Consider the following 27995-nt stretch of genomic DNA (forward strand, 5'->3'; position numbering starts at 1 on the left):
GTACGTGGACGCCCCCCCCGCCCCTCTCCGATCCCATTCAAGCTTTGCCACCCGTCAAGATTGCCCCCCAAAAAACGCCAGGCACCCGACGGAAGTAGTTCAAAATAAAAGACGGACTCGTCCCGTTGCGATCGGAGCGGGGCGTTTGCGGTTCGGCAGGCCGGCCCGTTGCGCCAGTGCCGGACTTGCAACGCGTTCCACTCAACAAAAAGACAACCCTCCAAGTCGGGAACTCGAGGTTTCCTTTCGGACGCAGGACCGGAACTTGTGATTGACGCGTCTAGCTTGACTGCGAATCCATCAAGAGCAGGGACCGGGAAGGCAGAACTTCGGTCCAACTCAGCGAAGACTGCGACGAAGACAACCGGGGAAGGGAAAGAAGGACGTTCCGTTCCCACGTCTCCACCAAGTCGATCCTCTACGCACACACACACCCCCCCCAAAAAAAAAAAAAAAATGCAGCGAGCCGTTGCTGGGTTCGGATGTCTGGCGGTTTTGGTGGCGCTGGCCGCCTGCAGCGCGCCGCTGGTTCCGTTAGACGACATCGTGATCGAGAAGACTTTCGTGCCCGAGAAGTGCGCGCGCGCCGTGAACGTGGGCGACTACGTGCGGTACCACTACAACGGCATGTTCCCCGACGGCAAGAAGTTCGACTCCAGGTGAGTCGGTTCCGAGAGCCACGGGGGGTGGCGACGTGTCTGAGCTGCGCTCGATCTGCACGAGAACCCCGCAGAACCTGCTCCGAATTTGAAAGTGCACTCGGTACAAGATGGGGACCATTAAACAGGATTCAGACCACATTCTGAACAACGTGAATGCAAAGTTCTTCACGTTCATGTTGGACCAGAACCAAAAAAAAAAAAAAAAAACCGGTTCCTTCATCGCATCGATCGCTAAAATCAATCGAATTCACTCTGACACAAGCCGCGGTCTCGATTTGTTTGTCTGAATGTGGTTGGACGTTGCCCGGGGCTCATTCAGTTCTAGTCCGGACCAGAGAGTAAATGGACTCCTTTGATTCAACAGTGTAAACGTCAGCATGAACTGAATCGTCCTGGTCGCGCTCCAACTGGCTCCGCTCGTCGGGGACGCCAATTGGGTTCAGGTTGACTTCCAGACCCCAAAGTGGTCCAGAGAGAAACGAGACTCGTTTTTGGATTAAAAGAGCAGTGTGAATATTAATTATGAGGCAAATGCATCCTGCGATGGACAAGAAATCCAAATCTGATTTGAAATTAACTCTCAATGTGAACGCAAACATAAATTGACTTTTGAGAGGAGCGAGTCCAGACTTTTTAACGCTCAGCGGATGTCGGACCCGTCTGAGATCCTCTCAAAAGAGTTTGTGCGACGTGAACGCAGCGTGAACCCGAACCGCCCCGGGTTGCCAGATCCGCGCTCACCCTTGACGCCCGTGCCGAACGAACGGCGTTCTTTGTGTTGCAGTTACGACCGCGGCAGCACCTACAACGTTTTCGTGGGCCGGGGTCAGCTGATCCGGGGCATGGACAAAGCTCTGGTGGGCATGTGCGTGAACGAGAGGCGGCTGGTCAAAATCCCGCCGCACCTCGCCTACGGGAAGGAGGGATACGGTGCGTTCAATGCACAATCCGATTTGTAGGGGGTTTCGAAATAAAAGTCTGAAGTCCAGCCGCGTGTTCCGCAGGCGACATCATCCCGCCGGACTCCGTCCTGCACTTCGACGTGCTGCTGCTGGACGTGTGGAACTCGGAGGACGGCGTGCAGGTCAGCACGTACCGCAGCCCCCCCGTCTGCGCCCGCAAGGTGCAGGTTTCCGACTACGTGCGCTACCACTACAACGGCACCTTGCTCGACGGGACGCTTTTTGACTCCAGGTGGGTCTTCGCGGTCTACTTTGCGGTGGTACCTTTTGCGCATAACATTACCCCCCCCCGTCGCCCCCTCAGCCACACCCGCATGCGGACGTACGACACCTACGTGGGCATCGGCTGGCTGATCGCCGGCATGGATCAGGGCCTGCTGGGGATGTGCGTCGGCGAGCGGCGCGTCATCACCATGCCGCCGGCGCTCGGTTACGGCGAGAACGGAGACGGTGAGCGCCGTGGCAAAAACCGAGAGGGGGGGTGGGTGGGAAAGGTCGTCTTCTGAGTCACGTCCAAGATGTCGCCTTCCAGGTAGCGACATCCCGGGTCAGGCGTCCCTGGTCTTCGACGTGGTCCTGCTGGACCTGCACAACCCCAGCGACGGCATCGCCGTCACCAACCAGCAGGTGCCCGAGCCGTGCCCCCGCAAGTCGGCGGAGGGCGACTTCGTGCGCTACCACTACAACGGAAGCCTCCTGGACGGCACCTTCTTCGACTCCAGGTGAGGAGAACTGCGGGGGGGGCTTCCCCCCGACAGCATTAGTTCAGGTAACGGCCACATGAAGTGCTTTATTTTGGTTTTGACCAAACCCCCAAAATTGTAATTTGCTCTTTTAGGCTGGTTTCCCGCGTAAGTGTAACATTTTGCCTACATAAGACGACATTTGGCCACAAAAGATGATCTGGTCCCCTCAGAAAGCTTCAGTCATTTGACTTGTTCCTTGCAGAGGATAAAGAATATATCCCTACGTCACTATATAACTATACAAGTATCCGTTGCTTAAAGCATTTTATAACTCTGTGACGCCGATGTTATCGGTTAGCCAGTAGATGGTGTTACACATTGTGTGTTAGCATTAAGCTAGTGCATATCCTGTAGTCACTTCCGGTAAAAAAAAAAAAACCGTATTTGACCAGGGAGGCTTTAGTCCCGATCATTCCAGTTCATGCCGTGAATCTCTTCTCGCCATTTCTTCCCCCGCAGCTACTCCCGTAACCGCACCTACGACACGTACGTGGGGCGTGGCTACGTGATCGCCGGCATGGACGAGGGTCTGATCGGCGTGTGCATGGGTGAGCGGCGCACCATCACCATCCCGCCTCACCTGGCCTACGGCGAGGAGGGCACCGGCTCCAAGATCCCCGGCTCGGCCGTGCTGGTCTTCGACGTGCACGTGATCGACTTCCACAACCCGTCGGACGGCGCCGCCGTGACCGTCACCGTCAAGCCGGACGCCTGCGACAAGCTGACCAAGAAGGGCGACTTCGTCAAGTATCACTACAACGCCACGCTCATGGACGGCACCCCCATCGACTCCACGTGAGTGGGATTCGGCGGGAGAGCGAGACCCCTGCGCCGGTTCTGTGCGGATGTCAAAGAGTACTGTACTGTGTACTGTCCGCACAAAGTAGCTCGTGTATGAATTTGCTCATTTCCTGTTTCTATTCTTAACCGTTTGTTTAATCAAGTGGTCGCAAGTGTGCCGAGCAGGCGTTACAGTACTTTCCGACTAGCGCTGGTATGCTCTAACGTACCGGCGCCGCGAATATCCATACCTGATCCTGCTGCTAACGTCCGTTTTGCTGTCTGTGACGTGAGGTACAACTACGGCAAGACGTACAACGTCGTACTGGGCGCCAACCAGGTGGTGCCCGGGATGGAAGAAGGCCTGCTGGGAATGTGCGTGGGGGAGCGCAGGCACCTCATCGTCCCCCCGCACCTGGGATACGGAGAACAAGGAGTTGGTAAGTTGCATACGCTGACTAAGTACACAAAGTACACGGTGCATTTCCACTTGAAGTTCCTGGGACTAAAATGTTTCCAGAACCGAAAGTACCCTGACCGTCACGGGACGACTTTCCCCCTTAAGTCACAGGAATTTGGTTCTGGATATTTTGCATTTTTTTTAGGACTGAGTACTTTGGGTTCCTGGAACATTGTAGTCCCCAGAACTGGAAGTTCCTGTTCTGGCTGGATTCTGGGTTCTGAACCAAAAGGTTCTGGGAACCAAAAGTACTTGTCTCTGCAGCCACATTTCCGGCTAACATTGAGGGAACCTTTGGTTGCGGGTACGTTTGCGTCCTGGAACCGGTTAATCCCCAGAAATGAAACGATATGTATACTGATTTTCCACTTGAAGTTAGCAGGAAGGTTTTCATCTGATTGGGTTTCGTTCGTTTTCAGGAACTAAAAATACGCAAAACTTCTAACGTCGAGTGGAAATGTGTCTTGAGCTGCAATGAGGTTGCGGAAATATTTTAGCCCCAAATTCCAAAAGCTTCCGGAACCAAAAATGCCCGCCAAATTCACGGAACGGTGTGGACAAAAGCTGGAATGTGTCTTTTCCGTGTCGGGGACTAGAAGGTTCTCGGGACCCAAAGCAGCCTCAAGTTGCTGTAATGTTAGGTGGAAATATGGCTGCCATCTTAATTGATACGGTCAATCGCAAGTTGGAAGTACGGTTAAGGATTCAATTGGTCTTTTGTGTACCAGGAAGTCAAAATGTCCAGAACCAAAAGTTCCTGGAACCTCAGGTGGAAATGTGGTCCGAGACGCATTCCTAGAGGCTACAGGTCAGCTAAGTGTAAGTCTTTGTCCAGTTGACGAGGTTCCGGGAAGTGCCGTTCTGGTGTTCGACATCGAGTTGATGGAAATGGAGGACGGACTTCCCGAAGGCTACATGTTCATCTGGAACGAGGAGGTGGGGGGCGAGCTCTTCACCGAGATGGACAAGGACAAGAACGAGGAGGTGGAACCTTTCGAGGTACGCGGCATGCACGCGCTAGCTCCAAAATGGCCATTTTCCTTTGAAGTCGCCATCTTACATTTTCTGATTTTGTTCTGTCGTCTCCAAGTTTAGCGACTACATCCTGCGGCAGGTGAACGAAGGCAAAGGCCGGCTGGCGCCGGGTTTTGACCCGCAGCGCATCATCGACAACATGTTCAACAACCAGGACCGCAACGGCGACGGCAAGATCACCGCCGCCGAGTTCAGGCTCAAAGCCGACGAAGCCGCCGCGCACGACGAGCTATGACGGGACTCTGAGAGACCAGAAAGTGGGGAGGGGGGTGAAGGGTTTTGGGGAGGCTAGAGGGTTTTTGTTTTTCTGTTTTGTTTGTTCTCCCCGAGACTGGAAGTTTGCTCAAATGAGATTTTCAGAAGTGTGGGGAAACTCTCTGTCGGGGAGGATTTGAAGTCCTTAAATTTAGGGAATGAATCTCCTCCAACAGACGGCTGTCGGCTTTGAATTTGGTTTTTGTGCGTACAGAACGTGGTCCACCTGCCACCTCTGCTGTCACCTCTTTTCCACAACGCGGTACCAACTTGGCTCGGCTCTAATGGTTTTCGTCCCCGGAGACCTTCCGCCAGGGTCAGACCACAGGAGAAATCTGCTGTCTTACGATGGGACTCTGAGACCGAGTCTTTGCCTACGTTGTCAGTTTCTAACGGCGTCGCAGCATATCGCACCTCACGTTTCCTCAACTTGTTGGTTTATAATGCACTTTTCTTGAAGTTTTCTTTTTGATCTCCGTCTGGGATGGTGTCTGCTGTTCTTGTGGCACAAGGTACAAGTAGTTGAAGAAGGTCTTCTTACTTTCTAACGGTTTCTTGTAACCAAAAGGGTCTGGCATTCGTCTGCACTTGATGGCGCTTTGGACCATGACTTCTTTCTTGTCAAATATCACCAGTTTGAGGGAACTCCGCAGACTACCAGGCGCTTGCTTCCCTCCCGGTCATCCGAGGACGGTCCCTTGGGGGCAATTTTGGGGGCCAAGTCCCCCAAGAGTTCCTTCTACAGTATGTAATGGGTATTGCTTCCAAGACTGATGACGTAGTGCTCCACTCGCCTGACTTTGGTGCGGGTAGCGTGGGTTCAGTTCCCACTCGTGCCCTGCGGCCGACTAGCAATCGGTTCACAGTGATGGCCCGGGATAGGTTCCGGCGCGCCTGTGACTCTTGTGAGGATAAGCGGCTTTGAAAAGAGATGGACGGGTGCAGAAAAGTATCCCAGCACCACATGTTTGCAGGATTCTCGTTTTGAAAATTTGCTGTTGACTGCAGGATTACTTTTGGTCACGGGAACCTTTTGAAATGAAAGTTCTTCCAAATGAGGGAAACGTGGGCGCAGACATGATGCGTACTTTCGGAGAACCGAATAGTTCCCCGAAGCAGAAGTACCCAGAACCGTATCGTTCCTTACTTTTTGGAGTGGCAGCGTAGATTCAACGGGTCACGGGGATCCGAGCCGGTACCGTGCCGTGGAAAAGAGGCAGAATCGCTCCGTTCCGGCTTTGGTTTTGGAGCTGCCAGGAAAGCCGTGTGGACTTTTGTTGTTGTTTTTCTCTATTTTTATTATTTTTACGGATCATTTTTAGTGTGTGTGTGTGTGTGATGATAAGAGCAAAATATTTCATCGTTATTTGGCGTGTTACTTTGACAGGGGCCCCTTTAGTCTGGTTTGTGGACCCCCCCCGAACCAAACGTGCAATTCGGGCCATAACGGATGGATGACTCGTGTGGTTTTTTTTTTGTTTTTTTTTTTTTTTTTCTTTAAATATAGATATTTTAAGAACGGCGGCACAGTGGATCAGCTGGTAAAGCTTTGGCCTCACAATTCTGAGGATCCGGGTTTGATCCCGGCCCCGCCTGTCTGGAGTTCTCCGCGTGCTCGCGTGGCTTTTCTCCGGGTGGGCACTCCGTTTTCCTCCCACATCCCAAAAACATTAATCGGACACTCTAAATTGCCCCAAGGTGTGATTGCGAGCGCGGCCGTTGGTCTCCACGTGCCCCGCGATCGGCCGGCGACCAGTTCAGGGTGTAGCCCGCCCGCCTCCTGGCCGTCGACACCACTCCTTGTGAGGATAAGCGGCTGAATGGATGGATATTTTCAGAACAAAGTTATATTAGAAATTCAAAGTGTGGGGTGAATGTGTCATTTTGAAAGAAAATATGTTATATTACTAGAAAGTCATTGCAAATGGAAAAAAAATATGATAATGTTCTTTTTGAAGTTGTTGTTTTTTAATTTTTTGGGTGGGGTGGGGTCCAGTAGGGGGAAGAAAGTGAGAATATTGGGCAAATCTGTGATGTGTGCACCAAGACTTCATCTTTTTTTGTTGTTGTTGTTCTTTTAATGCCACTTTTTTTTTTTTGTCCATTGAACCGGAAGCGCTTCCTTCCCAAATAAAAGTACGAGTGCGACTTTATGACGCGGCCGCGTCTCCCGTCTTTTTTCTTTTGTGTTTTGGCGAGGGACTCAAAATTCACACTGTAAGTCATAAGTCATATCACGACATGTTTACATTGCAATCAAAGAACAATGCTGCAGTCTCCCGACACCGACGACGAGCTGTCGATGTTTTTTTTTTTCCCTTCACGCTTGTGTGATCGTGATTGTGTGACATTATTTTTAAAATAATATTATCGTCAATCAAAATGCATCTCCATTATCTCCATGACATTTTGTTTCTGGTTAGTCCATCAAAGAGAGTTATTTTTTTAAAAGACGTTTACCCAACACACCCCTTTTTGGCCGTAAGGTGGCGCCAGCCACAGGGACTTTAATCCGTTAATTAGTTGTAGTTTTATTTGCTCATGTTTTTAATTCCATTTTTATTTTCCTAATTTTTTACTTTATTAGTGTTTTTTTTTTTGTTTCTCCTTTTGAGTTGAAACGTGTCGCAATAAAGGCGTAACTAATCCAATGAAATGACCGCAGGGCATGAATAAACCAATGGGGAAATTAAAGATGACGAGGCTCCGCCCCACTCCAATGAGGCGGCCATTCATTTGTCATCACGAAGCCCCAAGGGGCATGAGGGGGGCGTGGCCCATATTGTTCGCCATATATAAAGAACCTGACCCGCTCTTGTCTTTGGCGGTACAGATTTCGAACTCGTTTCCTGGTCTTCGCCTCTCGACAGCGACGGCAGATGACGTCCTTCTTTTTATGTTTATTTTGTTTTGTTATTTGTGCGCGTTTGAGTTCTAATGTCGAAATTTGTCGACATGTACTTCGGAGCCACGAAGTGGAGCGACGGTTTATCGTGTCAGGTAAGCCTGCTAGCATTCTTAGCATAGAATGCTAACGTACGCGTCAAGTACCTTTGATATTCTGAGACGGATTTCATAGGAAGGGACTACAAAGAGTTTTTTTTTAATTTACTTTTTTGTCGGTGTATTATCCATCTACAGTTATGCAAATTTTGTGTGCTACATTTCTATTTTTAATCGAACAAAAAACGACTTTAAGATTGTAACTGTGATTGTGTTTTTGTTTCTCGTTTGCAGTTTGTTTTAAAGTTCCCCTTGTATCCATTTAAAAAAAAAATTATATATGTGTGTGTTTGTCCTGAATGGTTTGGATTTGCCAAAAAAAAAAAGTTTTTTTTTTTTTTCCGCTTTCATTAAATAAGAAATGTGCGTTTTAGCTTTGCTCTGATTGGCTCGCTCTCCAACGTCAAAATGGAAAACAGCTCGGCTCTGATTGGTTCATATCACGCCAGTCCGCCAGTGGCGTCCTTTGAAGTCTTTGGACTGTAAAATTGTGTTCCCATAGCCCCCCCCCCCCCCCCCCCCCCAAATGACGGGCGATTGTCCGGCGAGGAACACGTCGGGTTGATTAAAAAGGAACTTCCAATTTGATACGAAAAAAAAATTACTTTTTTTTTTTTTTAATTTCCATTCAGAAACTGGCGCCAGCAGTTTTTGAAGCCGCTCGAACTGATTTCACGAGAAGTCATAACTTGTCGCATTTGCGCTCTTAAGATGTTGCTTTGGTAGCATGCATAAAAAAATGATTACAAATTCTAAATGTTTTTTAAAAACTGGGAGCTCCTTTTCAATCAGCCTAAGTTTAAGTTCCAAAGTGACAAGTGTTTTTTTTAAAAGGTTCGCAACTGAGGTTTACTCGCTGATTTTCTATTTTTGCGTAAGATGCACGATGATGAGAGATGTATCTTGAAAACAAACAAAATATTTTTTTGAAAAAGAGGATCATATAAAACGAAGGTGTTTGTCTTTTACCACAGAAGGTGATTCCTCGCCTAGTTGTAATGTCGTTTTGTTTTTTTTTTTTTAAATCTAACTTCTTTTTTTCACTTGGATGGCATTTCTTTTTGTTTTTAATTTGTACTTTCTGAATTTTCACATTTTGGAGTTTTCATTTTCCATCTCTGGAAACTTGTGAATGTAATCCACCAGTGTTTTGTTCAGAAGCCATCTCTCTTTTTATTTTTTATTTTTTCTCCTCAAAGGGTCAAATAGTTTCTCAACAAGTGAGTTCACAAAATTCCTTTTTGTGAATTTTGTTTCTTTGCATTTTTATGTTCCTTTTTGTCATTTTAATTTTTATCAAAGCTTTGTCCTGGCAAAATTTTGTCAATTGCCTTTTTCTAAGCATTAAAAAAAGTCCCATCCATTTTCTGAGGTGCTTATCCTCACTAGGATCGCAGGTGCGCCGAAGCCTATCCCGGCGGTCAGGAGGCGGGGCACACCCTCAACTGGTCGCCGGCCAATCGCAGGGCACATGGAGATGGTCAACAGTCTCCCTCAAAATCACACGTTGGGGCAATTTAGCGTATCCGATAAATGCGGAAAAAAGCCACAGGGCTGGGATTTGAACCCCCGGCCCTCAGAACCGTGAGGCCGGCCAAAACGTTCTTCCCTTTTCTCTTCATGATTGGTTCAGTGTTGCCGATGTCAGCGGGCGTACTAACCTCTCAAATATTTGCGTGAATTATTCTCGCTAGAAGTGGTGCTGGCTGTCGTATCAAGACTTTGGAATAACAAGCGCTACCGAGAAGCCTTAAAGAGGCCTGGTTCCGATTTATATGCAATACCAAGTGAAGGTGGCGTAATAGAGTCAAAGCCGACTGGAGCGAGTTGGACGCTTGCCATTTGGGAGCCATTCTCGCTCGACGTCGGCTTCCGAAAGTTCCCGTCAAAAGATTTACGTCTGACTGTAGTATCTTAAGACCAAAACGGGGGCTGCGCAGGACTCCTTTAGTCCCAACCAAGAGAGGGGCCTGGTTGAGCGAAGTCTGACTTGATAAACTGACAAATTTGGAGCTAGCCCCAAAAGAGGATTCGGATGGGAGGGGGGTGCGGTAATTGAACATTCCTCACCGTGTTGTAATTTCCTTTTATTCTCTTGTGCACCCGTTAAGTCTTTGTATCTACCTGTTCCTGTTCTCGTTAGCGCCGCTCCTCTTGGGTCAACCAATCGCCTTTCTTCTCTACAGCTGCTTCTCTTGTCCAGGTGTGCCTCGTTGTCTGAGTTCCGGGTTTTTCCGCAGTCGTTTTTGACTGCAGTCAAATGTCGTTCTTGATTGTAGGCTTGAAAATTACGAGATAGATATGTAAGTAAAACATTCGGCAATCTGAAACGTTTGGGGTGAATCTTGCACACTGATGTAATATTTTTGTACAGGTTTTCAGGACATGCAAAAAATGTGCTTGCTGGATATTGTTGTCGGGATTTATTGTATTTTCTTTCAAACAGATGTTTAGCTATATGGATTTACTTGTTTATATATGCATGTGCAAAAAAAAATTGCTTTTATATTGTTTTATGCCATTGGCTGTATATGTACTTTTTTAAAATTGTGACTAAAAACCTTGGTGTAATACTTTATTACATAATTATTCCTTTTGAATTTCATTGTTTTTGTACATTTTTTTTTAAGATTGCAGTTGTCACGTGGGATGTAATTTTCTTTAAAAAAAATGCAGTAATGAATGTTGAAGTGGTTAAAGTGTATACAATTGGGATTTTATTTTTTTTTAGTTTTGTCTTCATTTCATTTTGTGTGTGTTTCAAAGTGTAACTGTGAACGAAAACATCATTTGGTGCATGTACAACTTTGAAGATAGAAATTGTTGGCAATATTTGTACTGGACGTTGTTTAGAAATAATGATGCTAACGCCTAATTGGGGAAAAACAGAACGTGGCTGAGAAACTGAAAAGGAATTTGAAACCAACAGAGACCCTCCCATGAAAGCCGCGTCACCCCAGGACAGAATTTAGAGGAAGCGGACTCGGCGGCTTGCGCAGTGGAGCCAGGTCGGAAAACCAATCGGTTTCCTCCCGAAAAGAAGCCGCATTTCTTTAGCCAGGTGGCGATTGAATGTGGCCTTGAGTGGAGGAGTGACCCTCGCCACAACAAGTAGGGAGTCTCGAGACACAATAGACATGGACACCAAAACCAAGGTTCTGGCCTGGAGAGATGAAGCCACAGTGAGTTGATCTGATCGCTGTAGCTTCATACTCTACCTGAGCCTTTTATGAAGAATCACACAGGTCAGTCGATACAGAAGTCAATATGAGATGACATAGAAAGTGATGAAAACATCACAAGAGTTTCGGAGGTTTTATTTGTTCTTATCCTGCCAGAGTTGTTTACTCCGCCCGCATCCGCACCCCTTTGTCCCCGGCCTGGCTTTTCATGTATCTTTAAAGCCAATGTGGTGAGGTTACCCTGACCTAGGTGTGGGTGGCGGTGTCCTGTGTTCCCAGAATTGGAGTTAATCTGTTATTCCTTTTTAAAATGAGATTGTTTTTAACAGAATATATGTGCATGAATGAGGGGGAAGAGATGGCGAGGGTGGATGACTTTGAATACTTGGGGTCAACAATACAGAGCAACGGTGACTGTGGTAAGGAAGTGAAGAAACGGGTCCAAGCGGATTGGAACAGCTTGGCGGAAGGTGTCTGGTGTTCTATGCGACAGAAGAGTCTCCGCTAGGATGAAGGGCAAAGTTTATAAAACAGTGGTGAGGCCGGCCATGACGATGATGATGATGATGGTGTACGGATTACTGAAGAGACGACGGGAAGCAGAACTGGAGGTGGCAGCGACAAGGCATGAATCATGGCACCGGTTTTGAATTAAAGCTGAAACATTTTCAGACGTGCATGCCTGTCAATCGTGTTCTCATTCAATGCTAACGTTAGCAAAGGCCGTCCCAATTTTTGCCGTTTGTACATACTGTTTTAGTTTGTTAAAAAAGTGCGTGTACAGCAGAACGTCTTGATGCAAAGAAAATGAAGTCCCATGCACAATCTGAACTTTAATGGGGGTATCTCCTGGCGCTTGTCCTGTCCTGCCAGCAGTCGGGGAGGCCGACTGACAAGGCGCCAAAGGCCCGAGACGTGTGGCCTTGAACGCTGGCCGACCTGCGATTGTGAGCTGAAAATGATGTTCATGAAGTCTTTTCCAAGTCAGCCATTCTCAAGTGTGCTACTGTGGCTGGTATTTGGTGTGCTTGCGGTTAGTTTTTGTCTTTGGGGATGATGAGCTAACCCCCCCCCCCCTTGACCTGACTGCAAGCAATTTGAAGCGACCTGAAAAGCATACATATGTGCTTTAGTCCCTCAAGTCTTGGACTCTAGTCCAGACTCCAGTCCTACTGAAACTGTTGCCAATGAAAGATGGCTTGACAAGTTGCCCCACCTTGTTGTTGCAGGTGTGCCTCTCCAAATGCAAAATATTTGCAGAGTTCAAGCGCCACATATCCTCAAAAGGGCACCAAAAGGTGGGCGTTAATGTTCATTAGTTGAAAAAGCTCTGAAGGTTTCTTCCCCCTGCTCTATTTGAATTGATTTCTTTTTTTCTTTCCAGAAAATGGCAGAAGTGTTTGAGACAGGTAGCGTATTACTCCTGGTGCTTTGGGTCATTTGCGTTCATGTTGAAGCCATCGTTCTAAGCGCTTACCTTTTGTGTACTTCTTCACAGAGGGCCACTCATTTTCCGGTAAGCTCCCCGTTTTTCTCCTCAGTCAACCGTGTGAAATTAGGCAAACGTCGTCAGGCCGGTAGTCTGCACCCAAGACTCTAGCGCTAGTTGAAGCGTATGAGCTTGGTTTTTTTTTTTTTTTTTAAATTTGTCAGGAACTGCTTAAGTGTCAAAGCTGTTGTTGCCACGTGAATGGGCAAGAAATCAGAGGCCGGAGACCTCTCCCTGACTCCAGAACTGAACCGTCCGTTTTCTCTTCCAGGCAAGCTCCCCCACATCATTGTTATGGACAGGGCTATCCAAAAGACCATACACCAGCCCCTTTTAGGTTTGGAAAAATACACTGGCCACAAGCGTGTAGTCCCCGTATAGCATTCCAGTCAAAAGGGGAGAATCTTTGCGGAAAACCGACGTTCATTTTCTTGACAACTGGTTGTCAAGGATTTGCAAATCATTTGGACAAAACGTTCCAAGACATTTTGGAACACGTTGCGAGAATTGCCGACGCCAGGTCCGCTAGCAACGTTTGTGTTCGGATTTGTCCTCGGCGTACATACGGTACTTTTGTGTAGTCGCGTTGCTGTACGGGGACTGCACTGAGCCGCTTGAAATGGAAGACGTCCTCGGTCTCCTGTAGTGGTTGATTTTAAACGCGAGTACTTTTCCCTAGGATTGCAACTCCTGACCGTCTGTTTCAGTCAAGGAGTAGCAAACGTTGTGTACCTGTGCCACATCTGCCAGGAAACCGTGCTCCACCACAAGATATTAGAGCACCTCAAATCCGGTGGCCACGAATTCACCTACTACGTGAGTCCGGCACCGTTTGGACTCGAATGGCCTCAGTCTACTTTTATACGTGTGCCTTTTTTGTCTTCAGAGCTACCCGGATGCAAATATGCTGGAAATCTCCTGGATTCCCAGCGAAGAAGTGAGGGTTAATCCGGGAATGCGAAAAATGTTGGAGCATTCGAACATCAGCGGGGTTGGACCACTCAAGGTTGCTCCCTACGATGGAAGTTCAAGATTGGTGCGGCATTGTTGGTGTATTCTGACCTCAAAATAATGTTCCCTCTGATTAGATGCTAAATTTGCCGTACAGGCTGATATCCAACTTCGAGAAGTATAGCTACTTCGAAGGTACGCAATCCGTCGCGATCCCCGTAACGTTTTCACGGTGTTCTGACGGGATCTGCTTCTTTTGACCAGTGATGGACGCGCTCGCTCTGTACGAGAAGCTTCCCACGCTACTCAAAGGTAGATGGCCTTCGATAACCTTCTAAAACTGAATCGATCCAAAGTATGTCTGGGAGTCTGGCTAGACCCTTTTGTCTGTCGTCTGGCTGTCTTCCACCTCATGCCTAGATGTTAAGCCGAAGAAAGTCCCGGTTCATGAGCAGCAAGAAGATTCCCGAAAGAACTTTCTCCCTCTGGGTGAGTAAATTGAGTCTAATCTGATAAATGGCAGTTTCTATGTCGAAAAATTGGGAGGCCGAAGGAACGGGACTCTGCAGTCGCCCCAATGAATTCACCAAAGATCAGGAACAAATTTTTGTTTTTTCTCGCTGTGGTTTCATATGATGGGAATTTGTGCCCTCCGCCGATCGTAGTCATTGATTCCGGGACCTGTACCGAAGTAACGATCCATCAGATTCTCCCAATGTTGGGAAGTTAAACCAATAATTTCAGTCCCGCGTCCCTGCCGCACTAATGTGTTATAAATGTCATGGATGCCAGCATGTACATTATTTTTTTTTTTTTTTTTTTTTTTTTTTCTTCTTGTCTGGAATCATTTTTTGTCATTTATTTTCTCCCGTCAGATCCTTCCGAGAAGTCGTACAAAATACACTGTCAGGTAAAAAAAACCAAACTAAAACTCCTGCATCTTTGGGAACATGTTGCCCGTTCCACTGCACGGTACCGGCTCAGATTTGGCAAGTGGGTTGTTTACTGGATAAAATCACGGAATGGACCAATCAGAACAAGACGTGAGCATCTTTGAGGGAGAGTTTGGCCGCACAAGGAGTCCCCCCCGTCAGTAACGGAGACTGAAAGTAGCAAGAAAATTACTGTGGAGGATGCTAATGTTAGCATTTCTAGCGCAGTACTCTCAAAAGTTCCAATTCCGCGCTCGATGCGTTAAGACAATGAGCGGCCAGCAGCGGTTAGCGTAATCCGTGTGGTTTCTACCAGGTACCGGAAGTAGTAGCACCTCCTTTAGCCAAAGATGAGACGCTGAAAACCAGTTTTTAAGCTACAAAGGTACCGTGCCGTGGAATAGGGGGGACTTGATTTTAAAATGATCCAAGCTTTAAAACAAAAACAATCATTCTCCATGATTTGTAGAACTGCAAACTCCCGTTGGACACACCGCAGCAGTATTTCGAGCATGTGAAAAACAAGAAGCACAAAATGGTGCGTCATCACTTTTGGCCGGAGCGAGCGGACCCCGACCCGGTTGGATGACTTTTTCGCCCCCCCCATTTCAGAGGGTGAAGATCCTCTACGTTCACAGCAGCGGCCAGTCGGCGTGTGCCGCGGCAGAAACGCAAGAGCGCGGCGGCCACGAAAGTGGGCGAACTCTTCAAAGGTGTTGGAGCGGATGGAGCCGACGAGAGCGTCGCTTTAACGTTTGAAATGTGTCGTTACGCGTTAGGTCAGACGCCGGAGCAGCTTTTGTTCGACGAGCTGGACAAGCGCTCGGTGCCAGGTGAAAACGGGTCAATGGTTTGGATATTGACGGTCACGCGCTAACGGTGGCCACTTGCGTTTGTTTTGTGTACCAGGCGCGTCCATGTTGGTGCTCTGCTACAGCTCGGAGGCCATTTCGGAAGCCGTTTGCTTCTGCTGCGCTTGCCAGGATGCTTTTTCCAGGCCGCTGCTGATCAAACACTTGACGTCGCACAAGCACCTCCTGCAGACACTGGTCAGTTTTCACGCACTTCTTCGTCTTAAAAATTGACTTTTCTGTGTCCGTTTTTGTAACGGGGTCGAGGGTGCGCTTGTATCCAACAACTCTTCAACATCGGCAACAAAATACTCGCGTCTAGAGAAATTCCAAAAATCCAGAGCCGGGTTTTTTTTTTTTTTTTTTTTTTTTTTTTTTGCAGTTGCTGTTTGAACCCCGTTGATGGGGGATCTTCGGTAGCGATGCCAATATTGGGGGGGCTTTTTTTGTCTGTAACAGATATTTTGGATGATGGCTGCAGTAGGAGCGTTGATATTCGCTCATAGATGAACACTTTTTTTTTTTTTTTTTTTTTTTTTTTAATATATGGTGGGGTGGGAAAAAAAAAAAGTTTCAAGGCTAAGAAGCAGAACGCCACAAAATGAAAATTTGAAACATTAATTCGCAGGTGTCAAACGCAAGGCCCGGGGACCAGATCTGGCCCGCCACATGATTTTCTGTGGCCCGCGAAGCCAAATCTAGTTTCAATTTCCATGATTCTTGTAAAAATCTGTACCAAAATTTAAATTGTCATATATCATAGATAATAAAGTTGAGCTATTACAAGCATTTTTGCGTAACCAAACGTGAATAGTGGAAAAGCACATAGTCTTGATTTCTGAATCAATCAAGGGAAATCAGTCAACTCTTTGATTTCTAAATTGATGATGAAATATTTTTGTACCACAGTCCTAACGTGGCCCGTGAGAAAAATGAGTTTGACACCCCAGCAAAGTCACGCAGTTTCTGTGTGTTGTGTTCAGAAACATAATCTTGGGAAACCGTTTTTGCGACAATAGTTTCTGCCCAACGCTGACTTATTTGAACGAACGTCGTGCGACCGAACACGCCGACATCGCAGCTGAGGCGGCTTGCGTGAGGATTCTGGCCAACTGCGGTTGTTGTGCAAAACCCGTCTCGTCGGAGAAACCAAAACAACAAAAATCTTCAGACGCTGGTGAGATTTATTACAATTGCAATGCGACAGAGTCGAGGATTCTTCTCCCTGGGAGGGGTGCGGTTCTTGGCTTTTATGCAGTTTCTTCTTCCGGAGTGGACTCGATGACCTTACGAGATCCGTCACATAACCCTTTGTTATTAGAGCACCGGTTGGACGAATGCGTTTTTTGCTTTGCGGCGTCCCTCTCCAAGGTGCAATTTTTGCGCTTGCTTCTGTAAATTTGGAACACAAGAAAGCCACGGGTTGTCACGGTGACACAGGAAACGCAGATGTGGCTCGAAGACGACAACAGTTTCAACGTTAAAGTTCCATCGCAAAGCAACCGCCGTCGAAATAATGCAGCGCTAATGTGGTTCCCATCTGTCTCCCTTAGTTGTATCTAAATCCCTGGCGACTGCCGTTTGGTTGGCGAGAAGTTCCGGAACGAGATTTCTTGGAGGCCAAGGTGGAGGCGGAAGAGAAAGAACGAGGGTGGACGCGGGTGGTCCTTAAGGTAAAAAGGGCACGAGTTTTAAACCATTTAAAAAAAAAAAAAAATACACAAACACATATCGTAATTTCCAGCCTATAAACCGCGACTTACACGCTTTCAACCATGCGGGTGATGCGGCTAATTTGTGCATTTTTTCTAACGGCTGCAAGGGGGCACTCGAGCGGAAATGGTAAGAGTGAGACCGGTGGAATATATGTGCCGAGGAAGTGACTTTTACCGGTATGTTGTTTTAATTTTTTTTTTATTTTAACTGGCCGCGTCTTAGCGATTTAGATGCTTTTTTTTTTTTTTTTTTAAAACCTGCTCGTGCTACGGTGTTGTTGCTATCTTAAGCTAAGCTAAGGTATTAAAACTTTGAAAACTCTTTCTGTGTAAATATTTCATGTTTCAATCTGGGCACTTGGGGGTTTTACACAGCTACAGCGTCTGTACGTACCAAATGGTATTTCCTTTACAAATGTAGTGGGTGCGGTTTAGAATCAGATGCGCTCTATCGGCCAGAAATGACGGTATACATATTTGTTAAAAGCCTCCGAGCTTGAAGTTTGCTTCCCCGTTTCCCAGGTGATGGATTTGCCCGCCTCAGTGCTGCGTAGCATCATTCCGCCGAGCTACCAGAAAGGTTGGTATCGGAAAAGGACGCCGAACGTGCGCGCCGTGTGGCTTCCCGGTCGCTTTCGGTCATTTGAATTGATCATCCGTGTGTCCGCAGTGCTAGACGGACTCGTGCCTCACCTTGTCGTCTTAAAGTGGAACGGTAAACGCTTGTCATCGTGCTTGCCGTTGCGCTGACTTTCTTTTTTCTTTTCTTTTTTTTTTTTTTGTCGTCTTCATGAATGCTTCGCTGATGCTTTTAACATCTCTGCATGTGCACGTCGGGCTTTTGCCGTAAAAGCCAAAACTTGAATGCTTCGACATCCTGCTCGTTGGCGCGCAAGTTTGACTTTCTTGATGCTGTGCGTGTCTGTCGTCCGCTAACGGAATAGGGGGGAAAAAAAAAAAAAAAAAAAAACCGTTACGTCAACGCGTTATTCTACACAATTTTTTTTTTTTTTTTTTTTTGCGTCTCCAAAGATGGCGCCCGAGGGAAGCCACTTTTGGAGCTGCTCTCGCAATAATTTGGAACGATGCGAGCGGATTGCGACTGCGGTGCACGTCGCCCCGCTACCAAAATCCAAAAGAATCATTTCAAACTTTTTAAAACTCCACATACGTCGTTCACCCACAGCGATGTTGTTAAAAAATGAAGACGCCGCCTGCTGACACTCTTGCATGCAAGTTTAGAAAGTTGCTGCGCTTCTGCTTTTTTCTCTTTCCTGTTTTCAGCAAACTATTCAAACTCATTGCCAGAACATTTCATCCGGGTGGGGGGCAACATGGGGTTGTTATAAATGGATACAAACCAGGTTTTTAAGATTATTCAAGGGTCTGCTGGATAGTCCATAGCTGGATTTGCACTGCTGAACGTCAACCTTTTTTTTTTTTTTTTTTTAAAAGGGGGGCAGGGGGGGGGCGTGGTCACATTTCAAGTGGCAAAGGCTCGAAACAGCTGGGCATGGGCTGTTTTCAAGGCATGCTGCGGTTTTTAAAAGCCGCTTTCAAAAACCACCGAAACTTTCCATTGCCTTTTTGTGGGGGGGGGGGGGGGGGGTTCACCTCTGCAGACAAAAGTGACACGAGCGGCCCCCGTCCTGTCATTTCCGCGAGTCGTCAGTGACTTATACAACCGTGCTTATCGAAAGTTGCTTGGGACAGGAGCGAACACCACTTTTGTAAATGTAATTTTTTTGGGGGGAGGGGGCACGTAAATGTTTTACTTGCATGTTTTTTAGGCACCTCGACAAATGACTCGTAAATTTTGATTTCTGCTGTTACACGGTGACAAAAGACATTTGGCTCCAAGGTATTGCTAATATATTAATGTAACGTTTGCAGCCAGCTACAAAAGTTCTGGGCTACAATTGATGAAATATTGCAAATGCTCCTGAGGCAGAAAGCGATGAGCTAAAAATAAAATTGATCGTCTTATGTAGCCAAACATGTCAAAGTATTAAATTTATCGAGTTGCGGTAAAGTGAAGGTTGGAATCTGCTCATGAACGTAGTATTTGCAATGGCAACCGGAAAATGAGGATTGACGCTCGGAACAGAGTCTGCTCGGTGCGTCGGCCCCAATTCGATGTCTGGTTTCACTTTGCTGACGTTCACGTTCACTGTCAACTGTGTTCAGTACCGCCGTGCCAGACCTTCAGCCAACTCCGAGAACACAAGGCTTTCCCGCTTCTGGGTGAGTCCAGGAACCGCTCCGAAATGCCAGCAACGCTCGTCGTCCTTCCTCACCCCCCCGAGTCTCTGCCGCTGCAGGGCGCAATTTCATGGTGTCGCACGAGGCCCCCGACTCCGCGGCCCCCGACTCCGTGCTGTGCCTGCTGTGCGGGAGGCGGCTGACTCACCGGGAAGGCTACGCTCACGCTTTCAGTTGGGAGCACGTCTCCACATTTCTTGTCGGTTCTTTTGTCTTTCCCAAACGTTTTTTGAGGATGAATGCAAATTGGATTGACCAGTGATTGTGGTTTGTGTGTGGGGGGGGGTCCCCCACCCCTTCCAACGCTCTAAAGGAACGATTCCATCCCGGCTCGTTGACCCCCCTCAGTGATGCAAAGGAATTGTTGGACCTGGCAACCCAAGCTGCAGATATTCACAGCGTCTCTCATATACAGGTTAGGAACAACGCCCACACTTTGTATTTTTTATATATATATATATATAATTTTTTTTTTATCTCCTTTGCAGAAAATTAAGTTGGAAAGGCCCATTGAGGAACCCTGCGATTACGTCAAAGGTAAAAAAAAAAAAAAATTCCAATCCCCAAAATGCTGCTTTGTTTTTTGAGACACTTCCCCCCCCTGTAAATCACGTGCAACAACTTCTGTCTTGGTACCAAGACCGAACCTTCAGAGGCAGCACGCCGCAATCGGTGGCTTCCGACTTGCCGTCGTTGAGTTTTTATGCCGCCGTCGGTCTGTGGTGACCACATTTGACGCAATGTGCGAGTGTCAGTATTAAAGCGGTTACTCGTTCACAAATTGCAAGCAATCAGACCCTTGTGACAAACCCTTTCAAGCGGTAACCGGTCCGTAAGAAGTGAAAGGAGAGCTCGGCAGAGAGGTAGGAGATTGGAACTGTGCACATCTCTCTGCGTTCTCCTCGCGAGCAAGAAGAATCCAGGTCTCTTGTACTCCTTCCCATGTCTGTTGTTGCTGTCTGAACCAGACCCGAACAAAAGTGTAACCAGTTGGTGTCGGAACAGGAACAGTTTTGAAAACACTGCGCTCGCTTCCTCTCCTCTTATTAGGGTGTCCCTATTACACAAGCTTCTAAAAGAGAGGCGGGGGCGGGGGGGGGGACACACCAAATGCACTCCCAAATATTCGGAGGAGTCTTCAGCCGGGAGTACGTCAGCAGGTGGATCGTATCTTCGCCTCTCAACGCTGCGATTACGACAGGAACAATGTGGTCTCTTCAGCGTGGTAGACAACCTCGGTTCGTACGTAAATGAAGTTCTTGCGGGATCGCACTAGATTATGTATCTAAAAGCAGAAGGCGATAAATTATGTACAGTGACTTACACAAGCGGATTTGTAGCACTTTTTTTTAAATCACACGACCTCCACTCTGGATGATCTTTTGGAGATGTTTGAGAATCAGGCTAGTTGAAATGGTGGGAACAAGCTTGTGGAAAGTATTCAAAACATTTAACTGGTATTTTGAGAAAATATATTCAAACAAATCTACAGAGAAGCAATAATCTATAATCTTGGGCAGTGACCGCTTTTCCAGAAGACTGGTTGTAAACATTGCTGAATGAAACCAGATTCTGGGTGGTAGTTTTCCCGCAGGACAAATTCTGTCACACCTTAAATGCCTTACCGGTGATCTTCTCTTGTTTTTATACTGTTTGCTTGCCAGTGAAACTAATGCTGAATGCAGCTAAGAGGAACAGCAAAAGTTCTCTCATGCCCCTCGTCCTACCTCAAGCACCGTTGGGTAAGCCAAACCGGGCAGAATTTAGGTTTTATCATTTATCTCCTTGTGAAAGCCAGAAGCCACTTTTTTTGTTGTTGAGGTCCGAGGGTTGTCCTCCTCTAAATTCTCAAAAGTTCTGACCGAACCGTAACGGAATCTATTTTTTTATTCCCTGATGCAATGCGCTTTTCGACTTTGAACGGAAGCGATGTGCTAGGTTTGAAAATTGTTGGCAATATATTCTGATTGCCAAAACTAATTCAGGGCTTTTTAATCGTGTGCGCAAGTTCCCAAGCAAACTGTGACACCAGGGAACAGCATGAAGAGCAAGATAGCGGCGTCCCCTTCAAGAAAGGCTATTCAAAACCCTGCGAACAGTTGTTGGACCCCCGTCACAAAAAACACAGCGGACGAGACAGGACAGCAAAGGAGCGGCCATGTCAGGATGTCCACAAATGAGGAACGTGAGCGGAAGAGGCCGAGCGCAACGCTGGATGACAAGACGGGCTATAAAAGACAAAGGAGCTCCGGAGAGATTGCGCCACATGAAGAAAAGCCAAAGATGAAATACAAGAGTTGTGAACAAAAGGAGACCGCGACCGCCTCAGGATCGAATACAGCCAAGGCTACAGTACCTGTGGCTGGCAGCACCGAAACCTCCCCAAAACCAAGCACTCTCTGCACAAGTGTTGCAAGATCTAAATTCACCGGAATAAAGTCGACGGACTCTACTACCAGTTGTGCTACAAAGCCCAGGATGGCGACAACCTCCATCCCCAGTGTGCCTTTAGCCACCCAGTCCGTACCACCTCCCAGCAGATCTGCTACAAAATCCAGTAGAGCGACAGCAACCACAGAAATGTCCTGTGGTGCAAGTGCAACCGCCACCAAGTCCACGGTATCTACTTCCAGTAGCACAAAATCCTGCGTTACAACTGCCGCCTCCGGTGCACCGCCATTCCCAGGCAAGTCTATGACACCCCCTGCCAGTACTGCACAATCCTGTAGAGTAACAGAAACCTACTCGAGTGTGACATCAACCAGCACAAAGTCTACGGCATCTACTGCCAGTAGCACAAAAGCCTGTAGAGTCCTAGCAATGTCCGCCAGCGCGACTTCAACAGCATCTCAGACCGGTTGTACTACATCATCCTCAAGGGTTACTGCAACTGCACTCATCCACGGCGCCACCGCCGCCAAGTCGATCACACCTGTCGCAGGTTTTGCAGGCCCTACTTCCAAGTTGACAGAAACCATCTCTCAGCCCAAAATGTCTTTCAGGGTGGGGCACAAAGCATCCAAAGAGAGAACTGAACGAGAGAGACATTCTAACACAATGTCCTGGAGAAACCCGGCGCACGCATCGAAAACATCGGGCCCGTCTGATGGTGGGGTAGCAACTGCAGCAGTGGCAGCACTTAAATCCAGAAAATCTGGATCCTCTTCCAACAAAGCAAATAACGCACGGGGGCCCCATGACGACGCAGAACCACGGGTCACGGATCGGCCTCCCGATGTCAGACACGCAACCGCGACAGCCAAGCAATCGTATAGCAGAGCCAAGCCGACGTTTTCCAAAGTTGGTGAGTCGGATTGTTCAGCGAGTCTGTATGCGTCAGTCCTTGTGCTGAACCCTGTTTGAAACGTTTACTTTTAGGCCTAAGCTTTATAGTCGCAGTTAACAGTGACGGGCGGAAGCAGTCCTACTGCACCCTGTGCCGAATAAGATTGGAATGCTCCAGCCACCCTACGGAAAACATTCACCTACACAACTACGTGGTGAGTGTGCGCATCTTTCCAAAAAAAAAAAAGACTCTCTATTTAACCGCTGCCAAAGGTATTCACGGTTTGTACTGTTAAATCCCCAACAAGAAACGGAGGTTCCCCGAATTGAATGACGAGCAGTTGATACGCATCAACAGAGAGAAGTTTGCTTTTAGCATGACCGAGGTGGAGAAGTGTTTGGGACTTCGGAACATCCAGGTGAGTTTGTTTTGACCATGGTGACGTACCCTTGAAAAGGAAGTCTCAATAGCAAGAGAAATTGACTGACCACCTCTTTCATGTCTTTTCGGCTAGACAATAGAAGTGAGTAACGATGAGTACAAGGTGCTCTCTGATCTTCCGGAAGCCCAAGGTACGTGAGAGAAGGCAAAATAACAATGATTGGCTAATCAGCTTGTTTGGAAAAGGCAGAGTGGGATGGAAGCCAAAATAATCCTTGGTCTTTGTAATTAGCTTTACAGAGACTGGAGACTCACTTCTTGGTTTTATCCAACACTTGGGTGCCTTTAGGACATGGTTCCCCCACCTCCCTGCAAGGACTATCAAGCCTGGAAGGTGGTAATGTGAATTTTAGACAGCCTGGGAAGACAGATGGATTTTTAGCTGAACTAGTTTTTGTGATCGGTCTGCTGCTTTCATTTTCACGTTTGCCCATTGCATTATGCTTTCATTTGGATCCAGAAAGTAGCTTCCCGCGTGCGGCAGTTGGCAGCCACCTCTGTATCGCACAATGAGTTTCGTTCATTATGTTTTCATAAGCCAATACAGAAACCTAGCGCTCAATCTCGTCAGCCACGATAGGAGACGACAAGGCCGCTACTATTAGGTCTAAGAGCCGTTAAGCAAATGCCTGGGATTTTAGTCCAAGCACATGGTAATCATGACCATCTGTTTTAACTGAAAATGAATTTTGCCATCATTGCCTCTTGGTAGCATTTGATACAGGGACCCATGAGAGAACCGCCGCCGAACCAGAGGCCACTGTTCACAGTATTGATAGATACAAATGTGGCAAAGAGACAGGCAAGCGGCGGGAGATTGACGATGACGCTTCAAAGTCTGCAGAGGAGAATTTGGATGGTTTTGAAGAGCCCTTAACGTCAGTATCATTTGGCCCATACCCCCAAATTGACGATCCAGGTTTAAGGGATTCTCCGAAGAGTCTGGAAGGCTCTGATGTGGCCTCAGCTTCACTCTTGTTGGGACCAGAGCTAAAGCTTGGTGGTCCAGGTTCACAGGACAATAAGGAAAATTTGTCAGGCTTCAAGGAGACGTCATTGGGCCCAGAGCCACTGTTTGATGACCCACCCTTAACTGATGTTGAGGTGAATCTGGAAGTGTCCGACTGCCCCTCACCTTCAGAGCTGTTGGGACCTGAGCCACAGTTTGGTAATCCACCTTTAAAGCAAGATGATGAAGGTCTGGAAGGCTGCCATGATAGGTTCTCGCCTTTGTTGCCGTTGGGACCTGACCTACGTCCCGCATCGGCGAACGCAGGACCACAGAGTTCGTGTGTAAGTAGCACGAATGAAGGATGGTCCAGTCTGCACAATGTGCCAACAGATGCAAGCTCAAACTGCGGGCATAGTACTTCCCAGGCTACCATCCTTTCTGGTAAGTTGATTTTTAGCCCAGCAGTCTGTGAAGACTTGACGCGCTGATGCTACTTTTGTTGCAGGAAGCACAAGTAACCTGGCCACCTTTTTATGGGTGAAGGGATCCTCCAACAACCCAGTCATAGGTGGGTGGGAATGTCCCTCGCTGGAACCCTCCACCATGCAACTAAAGGAAATGCTGACACAACAATTTCCTGATCAGGTCTCGTGACCGTGTACGAGTGCCGCGGCACACCTGGAAACGTGTTCTACTTGTGTAAGAGCTGCAGCCAGAAACTCATTCTCGGTGAGATCTGCCAGCACGTGATTAGTGTGACTCATCGACTCGCGTACATGGTAAGGACTCCCGACTCGCTCTTTGAAAATGTATAGAACGTAAGCTGTGAAATATTTTGTTGCAGTTGAGAGCATATCCTCAATATATGGATGCATTTTGGTACGAGGAGGACATTGGAGAGGAGATGAAACTGGAACTCCTCAATGACGTCGCGATTTATGTCGCAGCGCAAGAGCGGTCCAAAAAGATGGACGCAAAGGTAACCTTAAGCATGCCATCACAAAATACTTGCTCGTGCTAAATGCCTCCTCCTTTTCTTGCAAAGGTTATCGACCTCCCTCAAGACTTGTACGAGTACATGTGGAACGCTCCGTTTGGAGAAGGTATCGTTCAATGTTTTGTTTAGAACTGGTTTATTGCCTATGAGTGTGTCAACTCTTTACCCTTGTCGTTTAAAGCCCTCAGTTTTCTGCAGAGTGCCATCAGACAACCTGTCGTCGCATCGCAACAAACTGGTATGTCAAAGCTTTTAGATGACAAATGACACTTGTATTGTTTTTATTCTTTGTCTTTTGTCTCTTTGAAGCAAACCAAACATCTGAGAAGCAGACTGGACGTGAGATGGATTTGCGTGTGGACTCAAATGCTGATTCTGTTCCTTTTACCTCTTCAGCTAGAACAAACCTCAGTCCACAAGAGAGTCTTAGAAGCTCTCATATTCCACCAGAACTCCCCGTGTCGGACGTTTTCTCCAAGACACCGCCTGCTGTCCAAGTGAAAGATGAGCTGATACCCTCAGAATGCAATCCTCTTCAAAAGTTTGTTTCTGGCACCAAGACTTCCCCTGTTTTTCAAGTGAAGAGTGAACCGCTCTTGGAGTCCAAACCTCCTAAAAGTCCTGGTCCCACCTGTGAGGAGCAGCCTAGTTTACAAGTGAAGGCTGAGCTAATGGCTCAAGAGTCTGTTACCGCGAAAGAAATTTCTGAGAAACAGCCCAGTTCTCAAATCAAGGCTGAAATTAAGCCTACCAAGTCTGGATTTGGTGCAACTGCTGTCAAGCCCAATTTTCAAGTCAAGGTTGAGCGGGTGCTTCCGGAAACTGCTTGCACCAATTCTGAGGAGCCCCTTATAAAAGCTGAATTCTTGCCACAAAGGTCTCCTGAAACTTGTAGTACCATTTCTGAGCCGCAGGCCAGTTGTCACGTGAAGGCTGAACTAATGCTACAACAGTCTGGATCTCCTGAAGTTGATGATCCCATTGCTAAAGGGATGCCTAATTTTCAAGTGAAGGCCGAACTAATGCCAGAAGCATCTCCTGAAACTCCTGGTCCAATTCTTGAGGAGCAGGCTACTTTTAAAGTAAACACTGAACTACGGCTGCAAAATTACAGCACTCCTGAAACAATTCTAAAGAAGGAGCCGGGTTATCAAGTGAACGCTAAATCAACATTTTTGGAATCCAGTTCTCCTGTGACTGCAGATATGTTGAAAACTCCACCGATTTGTCAGGTGAAAGATGAAGTGGTTCTCTTGAGTTGCGGATCTCCTATAACGGCAGGTCCGGGCTCAGAGACATTGCCTGGTTCTAAAGTCAAAGATGAAACTGGGTTAAGTAATGTTTCGATCTCAAAGAGTCAACAAAGTTCTCAAATGAACAATGACCTGATGCGCTCGGATTGCAGAACGCTTGTAACTGCTACTCCAGTCACAAAGAAGTCCTCTACTTTTCAGGACTCTGAAGGTTTTGCTCATGTAACAACAAGTTCAACAATACGTCAAGATGAATACATTCCCACCAGAAAAAGAGAATCTCTTCAGTCTCTGGACGAACTAATCAGGATTTGCATCAGTAAAACCCAGCTCTGTGATGCTCCACCGGCTAAATGGAGACGCAAGTCATTGGAGGCCAATTTGGCCAAGTCTCCTAATGTTCACCCTCCACTGACCCCAGGGGAACCGGCTCTTGTTGACCAAGGTGCTTCAGGGGTGGAGAACAGAAACCCTGAAGGGAATTTCTCTTCTCAGGCAGAGGATGGTATTGCTGTCATCACTAGCAACCCAGCAGCTCAAGTGTCCCACTTGTCGTCCGTGCAACCCATCACCACAATTGTGACGAGAAAGAGTCGTCAGAATTTGAAGAATTGCAAAATGGCTCCATCCAAAACACCAGGGACCCGACCTGTCGCCCCACCTCCTCATTTATCAAGTAGCTCACTCCAAGACAGGTTTTTGATGGAAGATAAGTCCACCAACACCACCATCTCCCGTGACCCTGAGTGCCAGGACCGCTCTGAGGTCAAATCGGAGCTGGTTGACATTTGTGTGAGTTCCGGTCCGGACGGGGTAGCAGTGCCTCGAGCCAACGCATATGCCTCACCGTTTTCAGCAAATAGTATACAGAACTGCAAATTAGACAGAGAGACTGAGATTACGCTCAATGGTGCCCAGTCAGGTCCTGGTGAGGCTCAGCTTTCCGATCCAAATGATTCCGCCGGCTTTGGGAATCGCATCCCTTGTGTCACAAATATGTATTCAAGGTATGCTCACGCTTTGCCAGCGGCGGGGCAGAGCACACCAAGTAGTTTACAGACTGTGAAGGAAAATGGAGGCCAGTCTTACCCTGTCCAGTTTTACCTCCAGCAGACTGCAAACAATTTCATTGTGCCTTTTTCTGGACACCACCAAACGGTGACTGGTTTGGCGAACCAGCAAACTCAGCAGTGGGTACCGCAGCAGCAGTACCCTAGCACGTGGCTTCAAGCTGCTAGAAATGTGACCAACGGCGCCACGTACTTGTATACTTTTCCCGTCGCTGCCGCAGCCTACTCGGGCCGTCCCGTCACGCTAGTTCCTGTTAGCAGCCAAGGAGACTGCATCGTTTCCCAGCCCAGTTATAGCACATTGAGGCCGCTGCAGTCGTCACAAAAGAAATAAGGAGCTTCTTTATAAAAAAAAAAAAGACCCGGTTTGCGCTGGACTATTTCAAAATTTGTTTGGAGTGTTCACGCCAAAGGTTTCCTGTACCATTTGTATTCTTGTGTATATTTTATTTTACATGGCCGTGTTTATGCCAATGACATAATGTGACTCCTGTCTTGTTACATTTGTTTTGTCTGTGTGGAATTGTTGCAAAATAAATGGCAGGATTCTCTAGCGAACTCGTCTACTCCACGAAACCGGAACACGCCGTTATTGAAACCACACATCGGCTGAGCCGGAGTCCCTTTCCTAAACACCACCACCTTGTCCTTCGTCACCATCTTGCCAAGGACTTTCTGGATAAACTGCAATCGTCAAGTACACTGGGACTC

The 27995-nt window shown here is 47.4% G+C and overlaps 2 protein-coding genes across 8 annotated transcripts; both read left to right on the forward strand.

Annotated features, from left to right (window-relative positions):
• Positions 1 to 178: 178 nt before the first annotated feature.
• fkbp9 (FKBP prolyl isomerase 9) lies at positions 179 to 6717 on the forward strand. The gene is made up of 9 exons (XM_061823637.1): positions 179 to 659; positions 1447 to 1592; positions 1667 to 1856; positions 1929 to 2074; positions 2157 to 2346; positions 2830 to 3165; positions 3445 to 3590; positions 4446 to 4609; positions 4701 to 6717. The coding sequence occupies exons 1-9, from the start codon at positions 457 to 459 to the stop codon at positions 4878 to 4880; spliced, it is 1701 nt and encodes a 566-aa protein (XP_061679621.1). The 5' UTR covers positions 179 to 456; the 3' UTR covers positions 4881 to 6717.
• A 969-nt stretch (positions 6718 to 7686) lies between these two features.
• Positions 7687 to 27837, forward strand: LOC133502257 (uncharacterized). 7 transcript variants are annotated; one of them, XM_061822854.1, is made up of 35 exons: positions 7708 to 7900; positions 12315 to 12383; positions 12470 to 12494; positions 12584 to 12601; positions 12846 to 12911; positions 13254 to 13390; positions 13461 to 13580; positions 13663 to 13720; positions 13790 to 13837; positions 13946 to 14014; positions 14401 to 14435; positions 14927 to 14995; positions 15070 to 15151; positions 15237 to 15290; positions 15367 to 15506; positions 16862 to 16981; positions 17546 to 17603; positions 17694 to 17738; positions 19211 to 19267; positions 19345 to 19484; positions 19599 to 19700; positions 19774 to 19822; positions 20950 to 21027; positions 21294 to 22589; positions 22664 to 22785; positions 22879 to 22989; positions 23086 to 23143; positions 23245 to 23349; positions 23725 to 24405; positions 24470 to 24532; positions 24610 to 24743; positions 24809 to 24943; positions 25010 to 25067; positions 25143 to 25199; positions 25271 to 27837. In XM_061822854.1, exons 1-35 carry the CDS (start codon positions 7838 to 7840, stop codon positions 27616 to 27618), a joined length of 6870 nt encoding a protein of 2289 aa, XP_061678838.1. In that variant the 5' UTR covers positions 7708 to 7837; the 3' UTR covers positions 27619 to 27837. The 7 variants fall into 7 exon arrangements, with proteins under 7 accessions (XP_061678885.1, XP_061678838.1, XP_061678864.1 ...); XM_061822880.1 differs by having other exon boundaries at positions 25358 to 27837; XM_061822865.1 differs by having other exon boundaries at positions 23245 to 23346.
• Positions 27838 to 27995: the final 158 nt, after the last annotated feature.

The sequence above is a fragment of the Syngnathoides biaculeatus genome, chromosome 1 (genome assembly GCF_019802595.1).
Source record: "Syngnathoides biaculeatus isolate LvHL_M chromosome 1, ASM1980259v1, whole genome shotgun sequence".
NCBI classification, from domain to species: domain Eukaryota; kingdom Metazoa; phylum Chordata; class Actinopteri; order Syngnathiformes; family Syngnathidae; genus Syngnathoides; species Syngnathoides biaculeatus.

Excerpts from the sequence above, each read along its gene's own strand:
- LOC133502257 (XM_061822854.1), top strand. The coding sequence starts at position 7,838 with ATGTCGAAATTTGTCGACATGTACTTCGGAGCCACGAAGTGGAGCGAC. Across the intron at positions 17,604-17,693 it reads TCCGCCGAGCTACCAGAAAG|TGCTAGACGGACTCGTGCCT; the intron begins GTTGGTATCGGA and ends GTGTGTCCGCAG. Across the intron at positions 24,944-25,009 it reads CCAAAAAGATGGACGCAAAG|GTTATCGACCTCCCTCAAGA; the intron begins GTAACCTTAAGC and ends TTTCTTGCAAAG.
- fkbp9 (XM_061823637.1), top strand. The coding sequence starts at position 457 with ATGCAGCGAGCCGTTGCTGGGTTCGGATGTCTGGCGGTTTTGGTGGCG. Across the intron at positions 1,593-1,666 it reads CTACGGGAAGGAGGGATACG|GCGACATCATCCCGCCGGAC; the intron begins GTGCGTTCAATG and ends CGTGTTCCGCAG. Across the intron at positions 1,857-1,928 it reads GGGACGCTTTTTGACTCCAG|CCACACCCGCATGCGGACGT; the intron begins GTGGGTCTTCGC and ends TCGCCCCCTCAG.